This window comes from Jaculus jaculus, chromosome 5, assembly GCF_020740685.1.
Source record: "Jaculus jaculus isolate mJacJac1 chromosome 5, mJacJac1.mat.Y.cur, whole genome shotgun sequence".
Taxonomy (NCBI): Eukaryota; Metazoa; Chordata; class Mammalia; order Rodentia; family Dipodidae; genus Jaculus; species Jaculus jaculus.
Genome location: NC_059106.1, coordinates 144,032,919 through 144,054,977, shown reverse-complemented (window position 1 = coordinate 144,054,977; position 22,059 = coordinate 144,032,919). Strand labels below are relative to the sequence as shown.

Below are 22,059 nucleotides of genomic sequence, written 5' to 3'. Positions count from 1 at the left end.
TTTATAACTGTGTATATTAGTTATTTTAATATTTTTACAAAATGATATGTTTTAACTATTAATGTAAAGCTTTATGGAGTACAAAGTTATGGAATAATACACATATACAATGTGGAAAGAAAATCAGTCCTATCACCACAAGGTTAAGATATTTTTCTTATGAGAAAATTTGATATTTCTTTCATTAGAAATATTGAAATATATGACTATTTTTAATAACACTCAGCATATTGTGCATTTGGGCTGGAAAACATTCCTCTTCCATTTAAATAAGATATTTATAGCATAACTCTCTCACCCACTGGTAACCACCTCTCTACCTTCCATTTCTTCAGTGAGATTTTTCAATGGCTCTATGAACAATGATTTGGTGCAATTCAGAATCCAGAGCATATGGCATGTAGCTTGTGCTGAGAACTGGACCACACAAATTTCCAATGATGTTTGTCAGTTACTAGGCCTAGGGTAAGTAATTCTACTGATCTCTTTTAAGACAATATATATATATTCAATTCAATTGGATGTCATTTATGAATTCAAAAAATGCACACTATCCTAAAAGAAGAAAATCAAATCTTGGTTAACTCCTTCTTTAAATAGTAACCATCACTAATAGCTCTTGTTATAACTAATTATAAATTAAGATATTTTATAAATATATATTCAAATATTATATAAAATATATTTCACACACGAGTATTTCTTATGATTGAATATCCTTTCATAATGTCTATGTGAATATGTGCATGATATATACATATGCATTTGTGTGTACAAGTTCACTGTATGAATTTGGGCATATACAAGCCACCGCACATGTTTGGAAGTCAAAAGAAAACTTTGGGTGCCCATGTTGCCCTACACCTTGCTTGTGTCATGTTCTCTCCTCCACAGCTGTGTTTTCTGGGCTAAGTGACCCACAAGCTTCTGAAAGATTCTCCTATCCCCACTTTCCATCTCACTAGAGGTATGTTGGCACTAGAATATAACATACAACTTTAAACATGGATTCAGGAAACCAAACTCAGGAATTCATACATGTACACCAAACCCCTTATCGATTGAGCCATCCTCGCCAATAAATTATTATTTGAAATAAAATGGAAGATAGTCAGCTTTTGGTATTTGTTGAGAATTGGTTTCTAGATCCCCATGATAACAATATCATGGATAGTATAGTCCCTTAGATAAAATGGCATAGTATTTGTCTACAAACGATATAGTTCCTTTAATACATTTTAAGGCCATGTATATATATATGCACATATACATATATGCATATATACATATACATATATACATATATATATATATACATACATATATATATAATTTAGCATGTATGTGTTAAAATAAAGTCTGTAAATAGTATATTTAGTTATTACATATAAATAATATACTTACTACACTGATTTTTATGGAATAACAACAAGAAGAATTTCTATATTTAATCACCCAGATGCAAACTTTTTGACTGATTGATTGTATAGATATGGTACTTACAGACATAGAAAGCTGTTTGCATTCCACTTTGTGCTCTATCACAATAAATGGATAAGCACAACTAATTACAAGGGTATTTCATAGTCACCCTTTTATATTATCTTTACAAAAATGTTTGAAACCATTGTTTTAGAACATTTTCAGAAGTACAGTTTCTGTGGGAGAAGAAAGACAAATGGTTAAGACTTTCCCAGGAAAGATATAAAAGTAAAAATGCAATTAATGACTCACAAAAATGTAATGTGCCTCCAAATCTAATATAATAACAGATAAAGAATATAAACTTAGTATGTCTATTCTTTGCTTTCATATTCATCTAAAATAATGAAGGACAGTAGGAAGTAATAATAATTTACTTCTTCAGTATAACACCTTAGCTCAGTCCCACCCTTGTTATCCTTGACTTTTAGTATTTCTAGGGTTACTATTAAGTTGAGTCCCATGCAGGTTTTTTCATCACGTATCATACTCTATTGTGTATCAATTTTTCATAGTAAACTGTGAGTCTACAATGGTAAAGACTATGTTCTGTTAGCTTTCCATCCTTATACCTTATATACATTGAGGTTATAAGCTTATAAAGATATAAACATTTTGTCTTACAGTTTTTGAAGTTCATCTCCATTATCAGTTGGACTTACGACTTTGAGCCTTTAGGGAGGCAACATATAATGGCTGGAGTAGGTAGTAGAGCAAAATTACTCACCCTGTGTCCTAAAGCAAAAGACAGGAAGGGAAAAAGACTGGAGTTCCACAGTCCCTTCTAGGGTACCCAGGGGTGTCCTAACAAGCTCTCCCTACCATCACATGAATACTGTATCACTTTAAACATTATTAATCCGTTACCATTCAGTATCTCAAAAAATGGTGCAATATTAATACAGTGACAAAAGCATTTCAATTATAGGGGATATTTCAGAAAAGTGTCACAAGAGTATGAGTTATAGAAAGAATAATGATGGTAGTTTTTTTTTTTTTTTTGCATTCATGTAGAATCAGCAAAATACTGAAACTGGTAGGTGTTTATTCACACTTCGAGAAAAGCAATTGGATAAGTCACATTGATTCTGGCTTCCTCCTTTAATAATGATTTTAGATCAATGAGAAGCTGAGAGAGGTGAGGACTTAGGAAGTCGCTTGCTTCTACTTCCCTAACTGCCAGTCAGCTGAGTGGCTGTTTTATAGACTGCTTATACCTAGGAACCTGAGGGGATAATTGACCTTGTTTCCAAATTGGTACAGCATGTGTTCTGGCTGGTTGAGTTTTCACTGCTTTGTAGCTGTGTGTTCCAGTTTACCAACTTCCTCAACATCCTATAAGATTATAAATATACAACTTCTATTGTGGTTTGTGAATCATAATTCAGTTAGTTGCTTCCTGAAGTATCCAGATGGTTAGGATGAACCATTTGTTTACTGTTATCTTACATTAATAAAACACTATTTAAATGAATTAGAATTATATAGGTTAGATGGCCTCATACAACTGCAAAACAGAATTGACTAGTAAGAAACCATTTATCTTTGGTACATTTTAACATTATATAATATAAACATATTACTTTATTAGTCCTGGATCAAAAAAAAATCAATGACAACTTTATATCTGTCTCATGAATTCATAAGATCTACTTTCATTTACAGGTTTATGTGATGAGGACACAGATATAAATGGAACATTGCTGTATAAATCCAAGGTGGTAGAGGTTGAGCATATTAGGGAAGGTTTTTCCAGAAATTAGCCTGACATAAGCAGATGAAAGTTCCACACTAGGTCTTATTTATTTATATGTTTTCTCTTCCCTACCCAGACTTTACTATCTAGTTCAATGACCTCATTTCCTAGGTACCACTGTCTGTCCAGCTGGAGATAGGGACAAACAGACATTTTGTTGTATATTTAAAACAAGTGTCCCATCCCATTGTCTTAGATACAATATGTTTTTAAAACCTATTTTATTTGCTTATTTGATATATATGGAGAGAGAGGCAGAGAGAATAGACCTCTAGTGCCAGGACTTCCAGCCACTGCAAATTAACTCCAGATGCGTGCACCCCCTTGTGCATTTGGCTAACGTGGGTCCTGGGGAATCGAGCCTTGAACCGGGGTCTTTAGGCTTCACAGGCAAGGGCTTAACCACTAAGCCATTTCTCCAGCCATGAAATAATTATTTTCTGATCAGGTTTAAGAGAGAAAGGATAAAATTGAAGCACGCATATGGCCAAAGATTGACATATTTGCAGGCATCACTTGAATCATTTCAGAAGAAAGAATGTACCTGACCTTTGTCAAAAATATTGCATCTGGGAAGCCTAAAGACCCCAGTTCAAGGCTTGATTCCCCAGGACCCACATTAGCCAGATGCACAAGGGGGCTCACGCATCTGGAGTTCGTTCGCAGTGATTGGAAGCCCTGGCACGCCCATTCTTTCTCTCTCTCTCTCTCTCTCTCTCTCTCTCTCTCTCTCTCTCTCTCTCTCTCTCCCTCCCTCTTTCTCTCTCTGTCTGTCACTCTCAAATAAAAAAAATTTAAAAAATTTACTTCAGTGATTTTAGAATTGTAAAAATATTGAAGAAGAAAGTAATTTTCTTAAGTCATTTAAATAAATAAAGCACAATTAAGTTCCACTGTAAACATCACAGTGAATTTGTTTTCACAGGTTGGCTCTGGATTCTAAAACACAGAAATTAAAACTTTTAATGTCATGCATGATAGTTTAAGTTGTTGGAAAGATAGTTTTCTTGTTCCTGTACTTACTTCCTGCCCTGATATTTTCAACTACTTCATTTATTACTTATTATGACTATGGACACAAAACAACTGAAACAAGGAGCTGGCCTACAATGGGGTGCTGGGATGCTCCCTGGAACCCCAAGCCCAGTGTTCATACCTGAAAATTAACAAAAAATTGGAAATCCAGACTAAAGTAAATTATATTTAAAATATATTTTTATTTATTTATTTATTAGAGAGGGGGAAAGGAGAGAGAGAGAGAGAATGAGAATGGGCATGCCAAGGCCTCCAGCCACAACAAATGAACTCCAGATGCATGCACCTTTGTGCATCTGGCCTAAGTAGGTCCTGAAGAATCAAACCAGAATCTCTTGGCTTTTCAGGCAATTACCTTAACTGCTAAGCCACCTCTCCAGCTAAGAAAATGATTTTTAAAACAGCACATTTTATTCAGATAGCACAGGGATGTGGGGAAGGAAAAGGACTGAGGAAAAGAAGGTGAAATGGGAAGAAAGAAAATGTACCACATGGTCCAGGAGCCCATGTAAAGGAAACACAAGAAGGGATAAAAACGACAAATATGCACTTCCAAAGAGATTAAAAGTAAAATCAGTAATAAAAAGTGTCCCTGGGCTGGAGAGATGGCTTAGTGGTTAAGGCACTTGCCTGCAATGCCAAATGACTCAGGTTCAATTCTCTGGGATCCAAGTAAGCCAGACACACGAGGTGATGCATGTGTCTGGAAGGAGCTGGAAGCATGCCCATTCTCTCTCTCTCTCTCTCCCTCCCTCCCTCTTCTTTCTCAAATAAATAAAAATAAAATAAAATAATGTGCTACCACTCCAAGTTTAAGAATAGAAAATGTGTCTCTTCACCCAGCATCGCTGCTGGATATGGAAGGGAAGGATAATCTTCCCAGGAGGGAGACCCAGACATGTTACTGTTGTAGCTCCAGAGAGGATCTCTCATGGGCCTGGAAAAGATATACTTTAGAGTTCGCAATTCAGCATATCTGGGCACACCTGTACCAGGTATCCCAGGCAATCTGTCTGGGTTCAGAAGAGAAATTCACCCACACCTGGGCAGGGTGCTCACTCAGCAATCTGGTTTGATTAAAGGGACAGCCTGGCATTATTAAGGTGTGGTAGAGTAAAAAAAGACAAAGACAAGCTAATGGGAAAAAAACTTAATTCTACTGGATTCTACTGTGACTTATCTAAAGCATTCAGATAAATAATAGACTTCAATAAAAAGCCCATCATTAATTGAAGTGCAAATTACCACTTAAATTTTACTGTTTTAAAATGAGAAATGTATCAGTTAAAGATAACTAGAATGCAAATGGTGGCAAGCTAGTAATTTAACAATTAATCTTTGATACATTTATAAATTAGTTATTTGCTAATCTCCTAGGTTAAGGAAAAGCACAGTGGTTAGGAAGTTATGTCTGCTATGGAGAAAGGAGTTTCAGCAATTTCTAATCCAAGAACAAGAACAACATGGAGATGAATCATATATTCACATGTTACATATACCTGCTCTTATTAGGAAGAACCACTGACATAACCAAACGTACTCTTTAGCTTGTCATACTGACAACAAAAGAGAATTTGTCAAGAGAAGTTCTCTCTCATTCCAATAATAGATCAAAGAGAAATTGGAGTATGTATAAACTCATACATTAGAAGAATATTGTGACAGTGAATCACTGGTTTTGAAATTGACAGAATTTAGATTCACCATGTAAATAAATCCCTTAACATATCTGTGAGGGATTGTCTACACCCTAACTGTGGTCTATACCATTTCACAGGCTAGGATCCTGAAATATATATACAAAATTAAATCTAAAAGTAATGGAATAGTGTGTTTAGCAGAGAATATTTCAAGACAGCAAAGCACTGACTCTGTGGCATGGCATCTCTTTTCTGCCTTGATTCAGATCTACAGTGAGGGAGAGCAAAATGTAGAGCAGACAGGCATAAAAATTATAGTTTGGCGCAGAAAGAAATGTGTCAATGTTACAAATTTTAGAAAAATTTAGAAAAGCTACAGAAACTGCAGCTTTTCTAGCTGTAATTGTTAAAAAAAAAAAAAAAAAAAAAAAAAAAAAGACCACCATCAAAGACAAGCCAACTTCTCTGCCCTGGGACAATAGAAAACATGCCCAATGGCAAGACTTCCCCCATTGAAGGCTTAAGATAGGAAGAAGGTAAATCCTTTGAAATGAAATGGCCCGAGACAATAATACTGAAGGTCTTTCTTCCTCATAGTCAGCATACCAAGGCTACAAAGACTGGGTTCTATGAGTACAAAGTTTCATCCTGATTTGACCAAGTCCATATGGTAATTGTGTTGAAATAATGAAAGAAACAAGGTTGAGGAGGTCATAGAGTATAACACCAGAGTTTTAGTGATCCACTGAAGCTTAACCAAGTCAGGCAGGGTGAAGTCCCAACAAGAAGCCCTGTGAGTCCATTCCATGAAGCTGTGAAGGTGAAACCTAAGTTGCAAGGAAATGTCAGGATGTTAGAGATGCCAGGACCTTGGGACACCTGCCAGAAAAAGTTATGAGCTCAGGATGAATCTAGTCCAAGAGAGAGGCCACAGGCAGCACAGTTGGAAGGGCAAAGCTACTCAAGACCTTTGGAGCCCAGATGAACTCATGAGGAGTCTCAGATGCCAAAGACAGAGTTCCAAGATTTGGAGTCTGCTTTGCTGGTTTTTGATCATGCTTTGGTCCGATAATTCTTTGCTTTTCTCATTTTGCATTAGATGAAGGCTATGAGCCTATGGAGAGGAGAGGTGGAAGATTATAGCTTAAAAGTGCACTGTTTGAGTGTCAAGTTCATAAGGGCTGAACTTGTGATTTTTAATCTGTGGTTGTGAAATTAATAAGTTTAGAATCACCATGGAAATAAATCTCTTGGCATATCTGTATGGTTTTGCTAGTTTCACACCCCTCACACACACTATTATGGGCAGCATCATCCTATGAGCTGGATTTCCAAACTGCTTAATAAAGAGAAACCTAGCTGAGCATGCAACATGCATCTCTCTACTTCTTCCCTGGGCATGTGACCATCTAAGTCTGGCTTTCTGCTGTCATGTTTCTCCCTTGAAGCTATAAGACCAAATGTATCATTCCCTTCTTTAAGCTGCTTCTTGTGGCATATTTTATCCCCCAAAGAATGTAGCCAACACAGATATCAAGAAGAAATAAAACATATCCATAACTAAATTTTCAACAATGACAGATTTGCATTGTTTCTAACCAGTAAAAATATATTCCTGATTCTTCTAAATTATATTTTGGAAAATAAAAATTTCTGTTACATGAACCCTCACTTATTTGCACAAATACAGGCAGGAAGATTCTCTTTATATCTATAGTCTGTTTATTTTACATTTAAATGGGTACTTTTATATCTTAGGGAGATTTTATATGGTCAGGCATTAAATGAGAATATAATCATCTACATGAAAGATAAAAAGCATCCTCTTTCATGTTTTCATGTAAATGTGAACCACTTCCCATAATTATTTACAACACATAGTTGTTTAATCTCTACTTAATATATAAGAATTTCCTTTTCTCCAGGCATAATACTTATTCTAATCCTTAGCCTTGATTTTAGAAGAGAGAAAAGTTTTGCTTATGAAATACAAACAGGTGAAAGAGAAGGTCACATGAGCTCTTTAAAATTTGTGGTAAACCTTCCTTCTTTATTCTACTTCTCTTCTAAGATTGACATTTGTGACTCAATTTGTTATTAATGCATACTATATGAGGCAACTACCATTATTTATTTATTTATTTATTTATTTGAGAGTGACAGAGAGAGAGAAGGGGCAAGCCAGGGCCTCCAGCCACTGCAAACAAACTCCAGATGTATGCGCCTCCTTGTGCATCTGGCTAACATGGGTCCTGGTGAATCGAGCCTCTAACTGGGGTCCCTAGGGTTCACAGGCAAGCGCTTAGGTGCAAAACCATCTCTCCAGCCCAACAACTTCCATTTTTAAATACAATTGATGAAGTCTATCCTTTTCAACTTCCCTCCCTCTCCTTCCATGTTTTCTTCTTGTTTTGTTTCCTTCTTCACCTTCTTACTCTTTTCTGCCATTTCTCCATTGTTTCCTTCTATCCTTCCACAGACACAAAAAGAAACTGGTACACATAAATATAAGCTATGTGGTATGATTAATAGAATAATATATGAAAAAATAATCTATGGAAGCAAGGTGACGAATCTATAAAACAAAAAGCCAGTGATTTTTTTTTTCTCTCTCAAAGATCCTAAAAAAATCCATGAGAAAGGAAAACATAAAAAGCATGCAACCTTCATTATGAACTGGCGTAATGCTGTCAACTTCTTAGGGACAGACTGATTTCAGTTGTCACTAAATCCCAAAGTAAATTTCATAGACATGTTCTTACATAGTAATAATGCAATAAGAAAATATAGGCACTGACAAGATTTTTCAGTCAATATGAATGTATATATTATATGCATCCTGCTTAAAAGTAAATAAAACCACAATGGCAACCGAGGAAATAAAGTTAAACTAAATCTTGTCTTCCAAAGTGCCCAGGATGTTTTCTGCAGAAGGCCTGTCTCCTTGATGACCTTCTAAACACCAAATCTCTCAGGTGCCAGCAGTTTGTTTCCTTCCAAACACTATTGCTTTTGAAAGATAACAGAGTGCAGCGACCAGACTGACCCATTGATTTCTCTCTGGCTCTTTGTATGGTAGTTTGCACAAAGAGGAATTGATTAGGTTAAGCTAACTGTTCTATTGGCATTACTTTACTTCTATGCAAATGTTAGAAACTTTTAAGAGCTGAGGTTAAAAAAAAAAATCTACAGCTGACTACTAAGAGTTACCATAGGGGCAGGTGAGTGCTATTATTGTGGAATGAGTAAATGGGTTAGTCATTATAATTGAAATGTGTTCAGGTCAGGTGTGGTATTACTTAAATGGCCATATGCTGACTGTCCTAGTCAGGTAATTTCCTGTGTTACTTCTAGCCACACTCCCCTGCCTGTAAAATGCTCTGCCTGGCATTCTGTCCTGCTAAATCAGTCTCCTTCTTTCCCTTCAATCTGAAAAGGATGACCATCATGCTTCAAAGGCCTTTGTAGGATAAGTCCACCTGACTCTATTCATTACTTAAACCTGTCGGGGTTTGAAATGAACTATAGTGCCTAGCTGCAGATTTGTAACATGTGTTATTATTTCTTCCTGCATTAGTGTATCCAAAGGCTTAAAACATCCCTACCTAAGCTCCAGCTGCAGGCGAGAATTCTTATCACAGCAAATACAGCCTTGAGTTGTGAGACAAAAGAGTGAAAACCTAAGTGGGCCCCAAGAAAGAGTGGCAGATTTAATACCATACAAGTAGCCTGGGGATATCCCTTTTTTTCTCCCTAGAATTCATTTTATAAATATGTTTTTATATTCCATCTATGACCTAAAAAATAATAACAGGTACATATATGTGCTTTTTTTCTTCCATAGAATGGAGTGTGTTTCCTGAAGTCAAGAGAGCCTTTTGAGGATGCATAAGTATAAAATGATAATAAAGCTTTAGAAATAGGGTTTTAAAAGGCATGAATACATCAACAAGGTAGCACTTTATGGTGCTGGTGTGATAATATATTTCTAGTGATTTCAGGCAGCAATATATTTCTCAAAATCTGCAGATGTAGAAATTTCACAAATTTGGAAAAGCTTAACTACTCATAATCTTCACAGAATTCCTATCTAAAAAGTAATAACAATGTCCTTTCAAGAAAAGGGAACTGAGCCATGGTTAGGACTTAACATAAGCATCTTACATTCTATTTTCTATCAACAATTTTGATGTATTCTTTATTATCATTTTATCATTTCTTAAATCAATAATTCATTGAAAACTTCTGCTACATTATATTCTGTTTACTCTGTATCAATCTGGAATAAACTTATATTCATGAGAGATTGATGGGTTTGACTTAGAAGGATTTGAAATTCGGGTAGCTCATCCCAAATTAAATTCAAAATTAAAATATTTAATACTTATACCTAGAAATGTTTATATGAACTAACAAACACTAACTACTCTTAGAGTTCTAGTAATAACATTATTTACAAAATTTAATAATTTCAGAATTATGTGATATTTGAAATATATTATTTTTATTCTAACAAGCTCAACACCCTTGAAACCAGAGTACTACAAGTCTAAGGCTAGTCTGGGATAGAAAGTAAAAGTCTTCTTTTATATATATATAGATATATATATATCATATATATATCTATATATATATATATATATATGATATGCAGTCAATTTTCACATGTCAAGTTTGAGAACAGAAAGCATGTAAAAAGATATAACATTACATGTGTCTTTTTTTCTCATGCATAAATACCTCTATCTTTCTCTGCTCTGTAGTTTTATATCATTATGGAACAGCAGTTGAGAATTTTAAGGGAAACAAGTTTCATTTATTTATTTATTTATTTTATTAAAAATTTTTTTTTGGTTTTTCAAGGTAGGGTTTCACTCTAGCCCAGGCTGACCTGGAATTCACTATGGAGTCTCAGGGTGTCTCGAACTCATGGCAATCCTACCTCTGATTCCCGAGTGTTGGGATTAAAGGCGTGCACCACCATGCCCGGCTGAGTTTCATTTATTGAACATAAATCATTCTTTAAAGTTTTCCTCTTGTCTTCCTTTCTTCTAGAATAAGCATGTTAAAATCATCCATGAGTTTCCTCATGTCTCATGCCAATACTAGATATTTAACCAACAGGCTACATTAAAAACACTTTAAAAATATGTAATTTAATCTTTATACAGATTTTGATGTGAATTTCCTCAGAAATATATAAGTTCCTTTGGGAACAGTCTTAAAGGAGGTTGTGAAATTGATGTACCTAAAATCCTCATGACTGAAGTACATTTTCAATGAAGCAATCATCAAGATTTCCCCCCAGTTAATCTCCAATGCCATAAAATGAATTTGGAGAACTGGAAAGCATTTTAGAGGAAAAAAGAGGAGTCATGTCCACAAAGATCATGCATTTGGCTATGACCATGCCTCGGTTCCCAAAACAGGCATTAAGTCTTGTTGGACAGCTTGTTACTACAAAATTGTACCTATCCCCAGATATTCTGATCTCATTGGCCTACAGTGAGGTTGGGTAATTCACAGTCTAATACAGTAGATGGTAGCAAAACTGTTTCTAGTCCTAAGGCATACTTTTATATGTTGATTGAAGTGTGTAATAAGTAATAGTAAGGAAACAAGATTAATAAATGAATGCTAAACATCTCCAGCTAAACTTAATAAGATATGTTATAAAAACTATGAGAACTTTTCACCAAGGAGTCACCATTGAGCACATGTATTAAACTGGTATTAGCCTAGGGGATCTAGTCTTTTGTGGCACGGAGGTATCTTTTTTGTCACCCTGTGGTAGCTCATTTATTGGTACATGCATACCCAGGCTAAAGAGACTCTCTTTGAGCAGTCACATAGCTTATAACTGTCTCATGCTCCATGGACTGATGTTCCAGGTGCCTTCACTTCTGCCTTTAAACTGGGGTTGTTTGGCCTTTGGATTGAAAACAACAATCAAGAAAAAAAAAAAAAAACATTTTGTAGGATAATCATTGAAAATCAAGGCTGCTGTGATGGCTCTGTAATTAAATGTGCTTGTTTGCAAAGCCTGCCATACTGGGATCAGTTCCCCAGCCACCCACTTAAAGCTGGATGGACATTTATTTGCAGTGCAAAAGAATCGTGTGTGTATCATATGCATGTGTGTACAGACATGCAAATGTACATATACACATACACATGCACATAATATTTATAAGACAAAAGATAACATTGAAAAATCTTTCTTCTGTGGAGTTCTTAGGTGATATGCATTTTTGAAAAACAAATTTCTGTCAACAAAATGGTTTAAGTTATGTTATATATATATTGCACCATCAAAGCATTTGAAATAATAGTAAAAAGTTAATTATCTAGTATCTCATAATGTTCTTCAGTGTCTACTAAAATTGGGGTCTGGGGAGATGTCTTAGTGTTCAACAACTGGTTTGCAAAGCCTGATGGCCCAGATTAGATTCCCCAGTACTCATATAAAGCCAGAAGCACAAAGTGGAGCATGCGTGTAGGATTCATCTGCAGTGGCAAGATGTCTTTGTCTTTGTTTCTTCTTTCTCTCTGTCTCTCTACTCACAAATGAATAAATAAAAATATTTTTAAATGAAATAAAAAATGCAGCTTTTGCTTTTGTGTTTGCCTTTGTTCATATGTCCTTTCCCCCCATAGGAGTGCAAACTCATCCATGCCAGTATTCTCTCCTAGAGGTGGACCATTTGTAAAACTAAACATAGCACATAACGGAAGTCTAATATTAACACCCAGGTAGGTCTTAAGATCTGTTTAATCTAGGTTTATGTGGACCACAAAGAATATTGATGCTGAGAGAAGTCAGATATCTATAATAATATATAAATTGGTCATACACTATTAAAATTTTTGTTTTATTCTTTGGCTAATCTCAAGCAGTACCTGAACTGATCTTTCCTGGTAGATTTGTCTGACCCTGATATATTGGTAAACTAGTCAAATGAGGTAAAAATACTTTAATGGCACACTGATAAGGAATTGATGGTCCTTGACACCATATCTTTCTTTTTTTATATTTCTTATCTTCAAATTATCAAATCCTCAAATATCATAGAAAGAAATTATGAGACTTGGGATAAGTTTATTCAATGCTGCACAAGTTAAAGAAATATGATTTAGCTACCAGAAGAAAAAGCAAAGAGTGGGTGGAAATCATGGTGTTTCTTTGTATTCCTTAGTGTTGTAGTCAGCTCTATGTTGCTGGGTTGAACATTTAAATCAGGCACAGTTTAGAAGAACAGGGGTTTATTTGAAGCTTACATTCCAGTGGAAGTTCATTAATGACAGAAGATGCTGGCCCTCTTCCTAGATCCAAACAGAGAAAACCACCAGCAGCCAGCACCATAGGCAAGCACAAACAGCAAAACAGCAGAGACCCAGGCAACAAGCACCAGGGACCCCTCCAAAGCTCAGACTTCTCTGCATAACTCTAGGCAGGGAATAAGATTCCACTGGATCATATTTAGGGCTGGAGTCCAGGATCTAACCCCAGTGATACATCCTCCAGCCAGGCAGCTAGAGACAAGCTGTTTTTATACACAAAAACTGGCTGCAGACAAGCTTTTTTTAAAAAAAAAAAATTGTTTATTTATTTGAGAGCGACAGAGAGAAAGAAAGAAAGAGAGAGAGAGAGAGAGAGAGAGAGAATGGGCACGCCAGGGCCTTCAGCCACTGCAAACGAACCCGAGAGGCTTGCGCCCTCTTGTGCATCTGGCTAACGTGGGTCCTGGGGAATCGAGCCTCAAACCAGGGTCCTTAGGCTTCACAGGCAAGTGCTTAACCAGTAAGCCATCTCTCCAGCCCAGAGACAAGCTTTTTTTAAACACCTGAGTCTATTGTGGGACATAATTTCAAACTTCCACATTCAGCAAATAGAATGTGAATATTGTTTGAGGTGAATATAATTTGACCTATGCATTCCCTTTTGTTGTTTCATGTTGGATCTGTTTCCCCCCATGTATCTGGCTCTCGTGGGTCCTGGGGAATACAGCCTCAAACTGGGGTCCTTAGGCTTCACAGGCAAGCACTTAACCGCTAAGTCATCTCTCCAGCCCGACTTCTGAATTTTATAATTCCAGTTTTGAGTGAGAGGAAGTCCCAGAAAAAGGAAGCTGAAACCATAGTCAAGGATTTAAGATGCTATTAATGTAGTTGATGGTAAAAATAAAAAGCAATGCATAATTCAATATTTGGAGAATTAACACTTCTTGTAGTCAAAAAATACAACAAATTATAATAAAGTATTATTAGTACCAGTAAAAGGATCTTACAATTGAAGGTTTTATAGTAATATTAGCTGGCTCTTTACTGATATTATGAGTCTCAGAAAGATTAGACACATCATCTAAAAGTGAGAAAGTAGGCTTCCAGATGTCCCTCCTATAAGTCATCCTTAAATTTATAGCAGCACTATAGATTTTGAAGTAATGTGCATTTGGAGATTTCTACTCATTCACACTTCATAGTCATGTAAGAATTAGTAAGGAAAAATATCAAGAAACATCAAACATTCAAATTAATTATTATGCATATTTCAGGAAAGAATCAGATTATTCTATTCTTTTGTTTGTTTGTTTGTTTGGTTGCTTCGAGATAGGGTCTCATTCTAACTCAGGCTGACCTGGAATTCACCATGTATTTTCAGGGTGGCTTCTGCAATCCTCCTACCTCTGCTTCCTGAGTGCTGGGATTAAAGACATGTGCCACCACACCCAGCTAGATGATTCTATTCTTACAGAAAATGACATCAACTATTATTGATGTCACTATTGTAAGCATGTTCATATTTGAAAAAGATTACATGTAGCCACACACTATGCTTTCATCACACCAAAAATCCAGTCAGCTAAATATCTATAATTTTTCCTTAATTAGGCACATTATACTGAGCTGGTAAAAAGTTATCCATATTCATTAACTTATTTATTTGCCTATTTAATTTATGTATTTACTTTTTCTTCATTATTTATTTGTTGTATAGATGATTGTATTCAATATCCTATGAAAACTGGTACCATTGAAAATCCCATTGCTTTAGTGATTGCAATACAAATAAGTAAAGGAAGAGATTGTCAAAGAAAAAGGATCTCTCAACTCTGAAAACATACTTATCTTTATCTATATATGTATCTTATGCTGAGGCATATATAAGCCTCAGACCACCATTTGCAAACACTGGAAAAAGCTCACCCCATGTGAAATGCTTCATTGTTCATAGCCAAAGATAATATGTTTCCTTTTCTTCTAACCTTTGGAGCACTACAGAATATTTGTAGAACTCATCAAAATTTGACTAAATACATATTGATCACTATTATGTTATAAACATGATATTAGATAAAAGAATCAAAATATTACTGAAGCTGGGCATGGTGGCACATGACTTTCATCCCAGCACTTGAGGGAAGAGGTAGGAGGATTGATGTGAGTTTGAGGCCAGATATAGACTACAGAATGAGATCCAAGTCAGCCTGAGCAACTCTGAGCTACAGTAAGACCCGACCTTGATAAAAGCAAACAACAACAAAAACTTAAAAAGTAAAATACACTACTGGATATTTTGTTAAAGTCTAACATGTAATGGACACTGGGTAAGGATGTGCTAGAAATTATCTCCTTCCCTGCAAAGTAAATGACATAGGTAAATAATATTGTTTCCCTATAAAGGGAAGAGGAGAGAAAAAGAGGTTGGGGTTCATCATTGACTTACATGAGCCCATAAAACTAGGCACTGTGAATATTCTGACCCAAATCTGTTGGACTCCAAACTCTATATGTTTATTCCCACATGCTACCTCCCAGCTCTCATGAGGCAGAGGTAGGAGGGTCACTGTGAATTTGAGGCCAGCCTGAGACTACATAGTGAATTATAGGTCAGCCTGAGCTAGAGAGAGATCCTACCTCAAAAAAGAAACCTCCTCATAATAGAAGAAAAAGCTGATGACATCAACATAAAAGAGAGACTAACAAAGAGAGGGAGGGGATATAACAGAGAGTGGAGTTGTGAAGGGGAAAGTTGGGGAGGGGAGGGAATCATCATGCTTTATTGTCTGTAAGTATAGAAGTTGTCAATAAAAAAATTTGAAAAAAACCTGTGTGTGTGTGTGTGTGTGTGTGTGTGTGTGTGTGTGAATGTGTGTATATAGTTATAATCAGTGTAGGATTTCCTACTCTGTTCACCCAGAAAGTTACTAATTTCCTCCTGTGCTGAAGCCATGAATGTTTGTGATTATATATAGACAATTTGGCTATGCAGAATACATGGAGAAGAAGGTGCTAAGTTCAGATGAATTTTCTGGATAAATAGTCAACTATTATCTATATCTATGTTTGATGAAAATAAATTAACAATTGCTGTCTTTCTAAAAGAATTAAAATATAGAAAAAAACTGTTTTGAACATGGATTTTCATTGATGATAATGAGGTAGAAAGACATTTCTTGAAACCGGAATATTTATTATGATTGACAGCTAAAATTCTCAAGATGAAGTGGATATTGCAATAGCTGCCTGCTTGGGTATAGGCCTTATTCCTTCATGGAATCCATGCTCGAATCTGTGATAGACAACTTTTAGGTGACCCATCCACCCAGTTCTGATAGCATTCTTGGCCTTAGCACTCCAGTTATACTTTGTCTTGCACTTAGCAGGGTAGCCACATTTGCCGCACGCTGACTTCTAAAGGTGGTTGGCCTTAGAACCACAGAGGCAGCACAATGTGTGGGTATTATCGTGATGCTTTCCAAACAATGACATTCTCTTTGTCACCTCGCTTCTGCTGTGGAGACCAAAGAACTGGAAGAGTTTTGATGAGACAATATGTGTGTATATATATATATATATATATATATGCTAGGAAGCACCCTAGAAATAACTTGTCTTTCAAACAGATATGAATATAAAAAGAGGTATTTACTTGAACTTCTTAGAGCCATTATGATCACATTATACATAAAGCAAAATGTATACATACATATATAGGATATTAATAAAATATAATTTTTTCTTATATTTCTGTTGAAATTACCCTATCTTCTAAAGCGCATATCAATACAATGTAGCTGCAGGTGATTTCAAATAAATGTTATCATGCACAGGTCAGAAATGTCAACTTGTTTCAATAAAACATGCAGAATTGTTTTGTGGCTTTTGTTTTTATTTTCCCCAAAGATCATTCTGCACAATTAACAATTAAATTAAGTGAATATCTACTATAAGTGAGTATTATCAAATATATGTATGTGTGTTTTAATTTCCCTTTATCTGCAGTAGCTGGCATAGGAAATACTGTGGCCAAGTGTTATAAGTGTTATAATTCCTTGTGTAATACTGATCTCTAGTGGTTCAATTGTAAAACACATTGTGAAACATTTTTTCTTTATTTAAATTTTTGCCTTTGAAAAAAAGTTACATTAAGTAAGTATTAGGCCCTTTTTCGTAATCTGCAGCTATACTTTATTTTACATTTGCTCTATCTAATCTATATTTATATTTATGTTCGCTCTGTTATGTGGCTATTTCACTTAAAATAAAGATCCAAAATTCATTCTTCATGCAGTTTCGAGTGGAGCACATACAGTGTTCAATGTTGAATAGTTGAAAAATGTGCAATACCAAGGCCTTTTCTGTTCAGTATTCTCTTATCTACTCTTGCAACTTCTACTGTTTCGGTTATCCGAGGATCTAAAAGAGTCTCACAATGAATGAAAAGTTCCACAAAGAAACAACTTGTATGCTTTAAATGATGTGTCAATCTGAGTAGCACTGGGAAATTTCAGTCTGTCCTGCCCAGGAATGGACCGCTCCTGGATCCAGAATCACCATGCCATACTCACTGCGCTCCTACTAGTTGCTCAGAAACCCCATCACATATCGCATTGGTTTGCTGTTTTCTGTGCCTTTGTTCAAGCAACTCACATCTTAATTCATAGCGTCGTCAGAGGAAGAGAGTAGTGTACTTCCCCTACATGAAAGTTCTCTATTTCAAGTTCTCTACATTAATAAGAAAGAAAAGTATTATGCTAAGGCTGCACATGCCTATGATGTATCAAAAATATGAATATTTCATCTATGAAATTTGAAGACAGAAAAAGAAATTTGTATGTTAGCTTCATAACAATACTCCAAATTACAACTTTTATAACTTCAGTTGTAATGAGTGCTTAGTTATAACGAGAAGGGCACTAAGTAGATGACATAGGACTATCTTTAGGCATACACTAGGTGTCTTTTAAGCATACACTTTATGAATGAGGGAGACTGGGATTACAAAATCATGAAATTCAAGGGTAGTTCAAGAAAAAAAATGGCAATATCAAATTGATCACATGTTATGGTGTGTAAGGCACAATGATAACTCCTACACAAATATTTCTTTTAATTGCCTAAAATTTTGATACACTGTGCCCTACTACTCCATTTTATGGATTAGGAAACTGAGTGTCCAGGATACTCACAAATTTATGTAAAATCATATGAAGAGTAAATGGTAGTAAGAATACAAATTTAACTCTATTTTGTATCAAAGTGCCCCACTTTCTTCAGTGGGCCTCAGCTTTCCTGGATTTCATTGAAAGATGATGCATGTGTTTATACATCCGTTTAACTGAAAAAAAAAGTTAGGATAATCAACACTGTGTTGTGCTTTAAAAGTTAAATTCAGGGCTGGAGAGATGGCTTAGAGATGGCTTCACTTGTCTGTGAAGCTTACAGACCCCAGTTCGAGGCTTGGTTCCCCGGGACCCACATTAGCCAGATGCACAAGGGGGCGCACGTGTCTAGAGTTCCTTTGCAGTGGCTGGAAGCCCTGGTGTGTCCATCCTCTCTCTTTCTCTCTCTCTTTGTCACTCTCAAATAAATAAATAAATAAGAATAAACAAAATAATTTTAAAAGGTAAGTTCATAATATTAAAATACAATTATCATTCTGTTATAGTGAACAGTGCTCACAGGATTCCTTGATTGAGTTACATTGCAACCATAAATGTAAGTATTTTGTTACCTTCTCTTCAAATCCTTCAACTTTAAATTCTATACAGATATTTTTATAAACCTGAAGTAATTTAACATCATTTCAATTTTCCTGATGAAGTAAAATACTGAAAAATAAAATATTATTTATTTGTTTTAGCATGTGGGAAAAAACTAGTGACCAGGGAAATCAACCCGAAGATTGTTGGAGGAAGTAATGCAAAAGAAGGGGCATGGCCCTGGGTCGTGGCTCTGAGTTACAGAGGCCGGCAGGTCTGTGGTGCTTCTCTTGTTAGCACTGACTGGCTGGTGTCCGCTGCACACTGTGTGTATGGGTGAGTAGTGATGTCATATGTCCTGTCCTAATAAGGTCACCTTGCTCACCATCTGACGACAAAAATGGTTCTACTACTCATTATATAATTTTTCTAGTCATTTTTCATTATGATCATCATAAAAGTAAGCTTCAATTAAAACACATTCTTCATTAGATGCTGATACTAAATAATATGTCTCCTATGTATAGAAAAGCAAGATTTGGTCACAATGTTGATGGAAAAGTGTGGAATTTGAGTGTATTGTACAAAGTGTCCTTGTTGCCAAACACTTAAGCACATATTGATTAATAGCAAATCATCAATACAAAACACATTCTAGTTACAAACATATTGTGCATTGAAAGTTCATGGTTCAGTATTTTGTTGTGAATTAAAATGTTTACTTATGTCTGAGATGTCTCAGAAGTTAAATACACTTCTGGGCCAAATTAGAGTATACAGATTCCAAATAAACAGATGGTTGTTGAAATGTCAGTCCATAACCCCAGTCCAGAAGGGTATCAGAGAGACCCAGGAATCACTGGAGCCCTGCAAACTCTGAAATCAGTAAAGAGTCTTAGGCTCAAAACAAAGGAGGAGGAGCCCCTACCTTCTGTTCAGGCCACCACAGGAATCACCCTCCCAACCCCACAGGGAAGTAGGTATGTGGCACCACACCACACCACATCATACCACACCACACCACACACACACACACACACACACACACACACACACACACGAGAGAGAGAGAGAGAGAGAGAGAGAGAGAGAGAGAGAGAGAGAGAAAGTGAGAGAAAGCACAGAAAAATGTTTACTTAGTTCTCACATTGAGATCTATTTTAATATTAAATATAAATTTAAAGCTAATTGCCAATTAAAACTCTAGATAACAACATAAGGAAAACTGTTCTCAAATTCTCAGGTGTGTTTTCTCTTTGTAAAACCATCCATTCCTAACACAGTGTAACAGAAGGAAACAGAGTAACTGGAGAAGGGCAAGGGGAGAAGGAGGAAATGCATAACCCTCAGTATGTGTTCATCTCCTTCCCCATACTGCCATACTACTGAATTAGCTCAGGAACAAAATAAGAAGGAGAATTCCTCATAAGATGTATATAAACCTGACCTAGGACTAATTCAGTGTCTCCTGCTGAGTAGCCAAGGCTTACTGAGCATTAACTCACCTGTGAGCATTAGCATTAGGCTGAGTATCCCTGTGGCCAGCATGAAGCTCAGAATGATGTGTGGGCTCAGGCAAGGAGGAAGCAGATGTAGTTAATCAGGTTACAAGATTTAACCTCCCCCTATCAACACAGACAGTGAAAGTTATGGAGTACATAAAAACAGATTGTCAGACACAGTGGGGTGCAGTTCTTTTAGGGAAGCTAGGGAGAGGCATGGGGAATCAAATGACTGAACCTGTAAAGAAATACGTATCATATCAGAATGAGGAAAAAAATCCAAGTGCATATATTTAGCAATCTGTGATAAATCTCAGATTAGCCAAAGATCCAGGCAAAGGGGGACCTTTCCACAGTATTGTTCTATCTGTGTCTAAAGCTTTCTGCTATTGTGCATTTGGAGCAATATCTAGATAACTAAATTACAACCTGTCCCATAGTAAAAGTGACCACTTTCCTTTTCTACTGTCTAGTAATTACATGTTATCTGTTTTCTATCACACAGTAAGAAACAGCTGTGGCAGACATGCCTTTTCCATCTGTGCTAAATATGGCTTTACTCACTGTCTATTTATATTCTTCTAAACATACATGTGCACACCTATTTATGTGTGTAAGAGTACAAGTGTGTAGTTGTGTTTGCACGCATGCACAAGTGGAGGTCAGAAGGAAAGCTTAGGTATTACTCCACAGGAGTGCTCCCCATCTTTTATGTGACAGGGTCTCTCGTTGGTCTAGAGTGTACCAATTAGGTTGTACTAGCTGGCCAGAGAGACTTTCAATCAATCTTTTGATCATCAAAAGTGGTTTCATCATTTCAATCTTTCATCAAGAATTTCTCTCTCTTTTTTTTTTTTTTTTTTTTTTTGGTTTTTCGAGGTAGGGTCTCACTCTGGTCCAGGCTGACCTGGAATTAACTCTGTAGTCTCAGGGTGGCCTTGAACTCACGGCGATCCTCCTACCTCTGCCTCCCGAGTGCTGGGATTAAAGGCGTGCGCCACCACGCCCGGCAAGAATTTCACTTTTTTCGAGGAAAGGTCACACTCTAGCACAGGTTGACCTGGAAGTCACTATGTAGTCTCAGGGTGGCCTTGAAATCTCAGAGATCTTCTTACCTCTGCCTCTGCCTCCTGAGTACTGGGATTATGTCACCACACCCAGCTTTTTTTCTCAAGAAGTTTAAATCTATATGTATAGGTAACACAGTGTTTTTAAATCTTGAATTGAAAACCAATACACAATGACCTGTGAAGATTGAGTATGTACACTTAAATTAAATACAATTCAGAAGGCTAACTTGATACACTCTTCATAGTTTCTTCAATTATTGTTTTGCTGTAAGCAAAAATAGTCTCTTTTTCACCTGCATTATTATTTCAACATCTACAACCAGCCACATGGTTAAGAAAAATTCCCCCAACCTGCATGATTTAAGTTTTTTCTCACCAGTTCTACTCAGACAATGTTCTGTGTCTATGAATTTAACTTACCCATCACAAGCCCAGCTCTAGTGCTGAACAGCCAGTGTTTTTATGAATAAGCTGAGAAATTGCAAAATGAATTGGATTATTTACTTTCCATTTCTCAAGATTGTCACATGAAAGGCTGGTGTAAATCTCAAAAGTTGGTGAATTTTTAAAATATGGTTGGGATATAGA

General features: G+C 36.1%; 1 protein-coding gene and 1 pseudogene across 1 annotated transcript in view; one reads left to right on the top strand and one right to left on the bottom strand.

Moving 5' to 3' along the window:
- Window positions 1-22,059, top strand: part of Tmprss15 (transmembrane serine protease 15) — a 113,967-nt gene that overhangs the window by 79,622 nt on the left and 12,286 nt on the right. Inside the window, exons 19-22 of the mRNA XM_004654547.2 lie at window positions 336-465; window positions 12,571-12,666; window positions 18,866-18,915; window positions 19,061-19,235. Of these exons, the coding sequence (XP_004654604.2) occupies window positions 336-465; window positions 12,571-12,666; window positions 18,866-18,915; window positions 19,061-19,235 (451 nt within the window). The remainder of the gene's footprint in view (window positions 1-335; window positions 466-12,570; window positions 12,667-18,865; window positions 18,916-19,060; window positions 19,236-22,059) is intronic.
- LOC105943793 lies at window positions 16,411-17,808 on the bottom strand (annotated as a pseudogene).